General features: G+C 42.7%; 1 protein-coding gene across 1 annotated transcript in view; it reads right to left on the minus strand.

The window, feature by feature from the left end:
* Nucleotides 1-514: 514 nt before the first annotated feature.
* LOC143292221 (zinc metalloproteinase nas-14-like) overlaps nucleotides 515-6,340 on the minus strand; it is a 21,226-nt gene continuing 15,400 nt past the window's right edge. Inside the window, exons 10-12 of the mRNA XM_076602408.1 lie at nucleotides 5,348-5,464; nucleotides 3,526-3,648; nucleotides 515-1,102 (exon numbers count right to left, since the gene is read on the minus strand). Coding sequence (XP_076458523.1) covers nucleotides 720-1,102; nucleotides 3,526-3,648; nucleotides 5,348-5,464 — 623 coding nt within the window. The 3' untranslated portion in view covers nucleotides 515-719. The remainder of the gene's footprint in view (nucleotides 1,103-3,525; nucleotides 3,649-5,347; nucleotides 5,465-6,340) is intronic.

Raw genomic sequence — 6,340 nt, forward strand, 5'->3', positions numbered from 1 at the left:
CATGGAAGTTTTATTTATTTTGCAAACGTTTTGGTGCAGATAGTAAAAAAGGGAAATTACTCTGTAATTAATGCTAGGGGACTTAATTTATCAAAGGGTGAGTCTTGGAGGCCTTGCCTCTCTTGAAATTTTATTTTATTTTTTATCGCAGTAACCACAGTCTGAATTCTTGCCAACTCAGTGTATTATAACACACACACACACACACACACACACACATTTATATATATACATATATATATACATATATATATGTATGTATATATAGAGAGAGCGACAGAGACAGACAGAGACACAGACAGAGAGAGACACACAGAGAGATAACACCACACACACAACGCGACCAAACTAAACTATAAAATTCAATGTTTGTTTATTCCGCCAATTAACTGAGAAAAAAAAAATCGCTGCCATTGACAGGAAATGCGTTAAACAACGAAATTACTTTGCAGGATTGCATTTACCAAGATTAATAACACCCCCCCGGCCCCCACCCACCACCCCCCGCCCCCTGTAGTAACAGAAAAAAGAAAACAGTAAATAACGTGAAATAGAATGAAACAAACATCATGAAAACAAGGAAGTTGAAGAAAACAGACAAAAAACAACAGAAAAACAAACAATGACAAGGACTATTCTTCATCATGAGAATAATTATGAGAGAGAGAGAGAGAGAGAGAGAGAGAGACAGAAAGACAGACTCTGAAATCCTGGCGGGCTTATTTCTTCCCATAGTAGGTAGCTCTGCAATACCTGGCGACGGACCCAGAGGGATCATTGGGACAGGGACGGCTGCAGGTCTTAGGACAACACGAGTTCATATAGTTAGGGTTCGCTCGGCACTGGTTCTGCGATCCCCAGTAACGACAATTCACGTTCAAGTCCCGACTGCAGACCCGGACGCCGCCGCCCGACGACGAAGACGACGAGGAGGAGGAGGAGGCTGCCGAGGAGGCCGCCGAGCAGGCGCCGCATGACCTCCTGCACCTGACAAGCATGTAGGCGGAGTTGGCCTGGCATTCTCCCAGACTGGCCCACGAATCGCAGTTCCCCGAGGTGTCTGTGTTGGTGCAGCTGCTGCTGCCAGGGCTGGAGCTGCCGCCTGGTTTTTGGTTTTAATCAAACAGGGTTTCGTTTTGAGATGTCAGTAGAATAGAATACCAATTACCAAGTGTACCGCGATCACAAGGAATATTGGAGGGATAGCACATAACAAGATACGAACATAAATCGAAAATCATACACAAACACAGATACAGTAGAAATGAGATACGTACAAGTGCATATCAATATAAAAACATGTGCATACTCACGCATGCACGCACTGCACACACACACACACACACACACACACACACACACACACACACATTTGAACAGAAGCTGCTTATTACATGTGGATGGGGCTGATGACTAGATATTCAGGTAGATGGTTGTTGGTTCTATTTATCACACTGGATTTGTTCGAGAGACAGGGTATTGACTGCTTTGGGGAAAAAGCTGTTGGCGAAGCGATTGGTTTTCGTTCTTATACTTCTGTACCGTCGACCAGAGGGGAGCATCTCGAAAATCCCAAAAGCTGGATGTGATTCGTCCAAACAGTAATAGCAAACGTTAGCACACTTTCAATGACTGCTCGGTAGAAATCAACCATGAATTCTTTTTTAATTCCGAACTTTTTGAGGCGCCGAAGAAAGTACAGGCGCTGTTGTGCTTTCTTAACATTTTTTTTTCCGTATTTTTCTCCCATTTCAAATCGTACAGAAAGAGGCTGGAATCGACAGGAAAACTAGAAAAGTCAGCTTACATTACATTAAGGGCTGATGCTGCCGCCTGGTTTTGGCTTAATCAAACAGTATTTCATTTTAAAATGTCAGTATACATCTACAATGAAATCGACAGGACAACTAGAAAAATCAGCCTGCATTACATTAAGGGTTGAAGCTGCCGCCTGTATGGCTTTATTAAACAGTATATTTTATCTTAAAATATCAGTATTCAACTATAATGAAATCGACAGGGCAACTGAGTACCTGTATGGTTTAATGAAACAGTCTTATATTTAAAAATGTCAGTATACAATAACATTAAATTCGACAGGACAACTGGAAAATCAGCTTTCACTGAGGGTTGGAGCTGCCTGCCTGTTTGATTTAATTAAACAATATTTCATCTTAAAATGTCAGTATACACCTACAATGAATTCGACAGGACAACTAGACAAGTCAGCTGCCGCCTGTTTGGTTTAATTAAACAATGATTTATTTAAGTTAAAACGTCAGTATACAATTACAATGCCGGGAATCTACTGGACAACTAGAAAGTCAGCTTACATTAATTAAAGATTCGAGTTGCCCACCTGTACGGTTTAGTTAAACAGTATTTCATTTTAAGATGTCAGTATAGAACGACGTTGGAATCGACAGGACAACTAGAAAAGTCAGTCTGCATTACATTAAGGGTTGAAACTGCGACCTGTATGGTTTAATGGAACAGTATTTTATCTTAAGATATCAGTATTCAACTATAATGAAATCGACAGGGCAACTAGAAAGTCAGCTTACATTAAGGGTTCTGCCACCTGTATGGTTTAATTAAACAGTACTTTATTTTAAAATATCAGCATAGAACTACCAATGAATTCGACAGGACTACTAGAAAAGTCAGCTTACATTTGGGGCTGGAACTGCCGCCTGCCTGTTCAGTGGTTTAATTATACAGGGATCTTTTCAGAATATCAATATTCAAATACAATGAATTCGACAGGACAACAGGAAACGTCAGCTTACACTAGGGCCTGGAAATGCTGCCTGTTAGTTTAGCTAAAGTGGTTTTTTTGTTGTTGTTGTTGTTTTCTTATTTCAAAATGTCAATATACAAGTACAATCAATTCGACTGGATAACTAGAAAATCTTATACAATGGGCTGAAACTGCCGCCTGTAGGTTTAAACATTTCATAATTATCATTTTTAAAATGTCAATCAACAAATTCTAAGAAATCGACAGCGGATCAGTAAGATTGTCCTGTACCACGTCCTGTCGTCAAGAACATTTTAGTATATTGAAAGGTTGAATATGTGAGCGGTATCACGTTTCTACAGACTGAAACAGCGTACATCCATTGTTGCATGCATTTGGTGGAGTGGTGTTGACGGGGTAGTATTTACCGCGTTGTATGGGCTCGGAGTGAACGCGGGGTTTTGAGAGACACGCTAAAAACCAACCAAACAAACAAAACTACACTGACACACAGCAGCACGTGCGAACTCAAAAGCATACAAGCACGTGTAAACTCGAGTTCGCCGCGCACGCGTTCAACACACACACACACACACACACACACACACACACACACACACACACACACACACACACGCGCGCGCGCACGCAGGCACGCACACAGACATACACAAACACACACACAAACACTCTCCTCACCCCCCCCCCCTTTCTCTCTCTCTCTCTACACACACACACACACACACACACACACACACACACATACACAGCAGTTAAATACTTACACAGTGCACAGGAACGTTTACAGTTGGTTCTCATGTACGAGACGTAACCATAGCGACAGTAGCCAGCCCGAGCCCAGTTTGCACAGTTGCCGTGGAGATCTCGACAACTGCTGCCCCCGCCTCCTGTTCAAGAACATAGCACGCGTCCATACTGCCTTGTTTATTTATTTATCTTTTTTTTATATTCTATTTCTTTTAATTAAATTTACCGACTAGTACATGTCTGTCTGAATGTGTATGTGTACGTGCCTGAAATCTGATTGAATGACACAGGAAACGAATGATGAGCGGCCGAATGGTAGCCGTCAGTCGGCTGTACCGAGGCAGGCAGCCTGTTGTGCAAACGACCCCCAGTTTTAGTCTCTGACCGAGGATAGGCGCTATATAAGTATCAATAGCATTCATTCATACATTCATTCATATTCATAATCTACAAAGGAAAAACGAATTGAAATAAGATTGACACACTGAGAAAGTGCTCAAACAGTTCCCGTTTCGGTTCCTGTTTCAAGGTGGTGTCAGAACGTGCGGGACTGATTCATATACGCTACACCAAATCTGTTGTAAAAAAAAAAGAAGAAAATTAAAGAAGAAGAACAAGAACAAGAAGAAAGTAGATGCCTGATCTTACATAAACCCAACGCGCTGGTCAGGACTTGCTCAAACAACAGTACAAACATTCATGGCAACATAGCTAACACTGCAGCCCCCATCCCCACCCCAGACTCAAAAAGAAGAAGAAGAAAAAGAAAAGAAAAAAACCCCCAACCAAACAACAACAACAAAAAAATAACAAACAAAACAAACAACAACAACAAACATCAACGCATGATGTTGGTACAATTCCCCCAAGAATAAAACCGAGAATTCTGTATCATGTCAAGCGCATGTAAAAGGTAGGGAAAAAAAAAAGGACTAGTACTGTTCATTCCATCACTATGATCCTAAACTGTTGAATGTATATCCCACAAGTTTTAAAGTTGCCATGATACAAGTCTATCAGCTGTTCCGAGGGTCAGCCCGTTGAAGTTAGCCAGTGCCGGTGAACCATTTTTTTTGGTGGGCATAACATTGTCACGTGGTCTGACAGTCGTCTTTGATTGGTGGTTTTCATCAGACGGTTCGGCCAAACTTCGAGCGACGGTGTGTGTGTGTGTGTGTGTGTGTGTGTGTGTGTGTGTGTGTGTGTGTGTGTGTGTGTGCGTGCGTGCGTGCGTGTGTGTGTGTTTTGACACCGATACATGCAACGTGAAGTTTGTCCCTTATGTGTGTTATGAGTTCCGTGTTGTTTCACAGAGTCTGCTGTCAGTTCGATGCAACCCGCTGCGTGTAGTCAGTCAGTCAGTCAGTCACTGAGCTGAGCCATTTCCTATCACAGCACCGATGCTTCCATATATTCTCTTGCCTCCAGGGAGGATAGTGGCAGAATGGTTAGGATGCTAAGCTGCCAATAATTGGAGTCCGTGAGGGTGTGGGTTCGAATCCTGTTCTCGCCCTTTCTCCCAAGTTTGACTGGAAAATCAAAACTGATCGTCTAGTCTTTCGGATGAGACGATAAACCGAGGTCCCGTGTGCAGTACGCACATGGCGCACTGAACAAGAACCCATGGCAACAAGAGTGTTGTCCTCTGGCAAAATTATGTTAAAAAAAAAATAAATAAAAAACCCGACTCTGACATGTACACAAATATATGAACACGCACTCAAGGCCTGACAAGCGCGTTGGGTTGTGTTGCTGTCAGGCATGTGGTGTAGCGTATATGGATTTGTCCGAACGCAGTGACGCCTCCTCGAGAAACTGAAACTGAAACTGATCTCTTACCTCCTCCACCGCACTTGTTGCAGGATCTCTTACAATAGTTGTGCATGTAGGCAGGGTTCCGTGAACATTCTCCCCTCCGCGCCCATGAGCGGCAATTACGATTCTGATCCTGGCAACCTGGACAGAGCGTTCAGAATCAGAGGTCCATCCATGCACCTCCATGTCCCGTCCTCCCCCCGCACCCCCCACACCCCTCCCCGCCTCACACGCCCCCCTTTAATTTTTTTTTTTTTTTTTTAATTGAAAGGAGAAATCAGAGGACGCTTAAACGTTCTGCTAATGAACAGTACAGACTCAGCATCCTTGGAAGTTTTTTCTTCTTTTTTTCTTTCTGACATTTCTTCTTCTGCCCCCCTCCCCCTTTTTTTTCCTTCCATCATCATTCCCCCACCCCCTTCTTTTTATTTTTTTCCTTTTCTTTGTCTTTTTCTTTTTCATTTCACTTTTTCAGTCTTTTTTTTCTTTCCTTTTATTTTTCGCAGTTTCTTGTAATCTTCCCATTGTCATGCTCAAATATTTCCAAGGCCATGCAACATATTAACACATACATTGTGGTTTCACGCACAGTTGCAGTGTTTGAAAAGTTGCGATTTCCCCCAAACTCCCTATTTTCAGTCCTCCAATATGAGAACGTACGGAAAGAAAATACACCCCTCTCTCCTCCTCCCTCCCCACCCCCACCCCCACTAGCACACCTCCTCAGCCCCTCACCCTCGTCTCAGACTCCCTCGCACTTCTACACCTATTGTCTGCCTGTGGCTGTAGTTCCAACATGACAGCTAGGAAACCATTCCGGTTGTCGACAACAAAGAATAATCGCGTTCTCGGCTATCACCGTATCTTTACGAGCTGCGATCATCTGTATGATGCAACAAATCGTCTATATCCACTGCAAGGCTATCTACATCACCAAACAATCATTTCAATGCAATAAACAAGCATCTATATCACTATACAATCGTCTCTGTGCACAAAACAATCATCTATATCACA

This window comes from Babylonia areolata, chromosome 18 (assembly GCF_041734735.1).
Source record: "Babylonia areolata isolate BAREFJ2019XMU chromosome 18, ASM4173473v1, whole genome shotgun sequence".
NCBI lineage: Eukaryota > Metazoa > Mollusca > Gastropoda > Neogastropoda > Buccinidae > Babylonia > Babylonia areolata.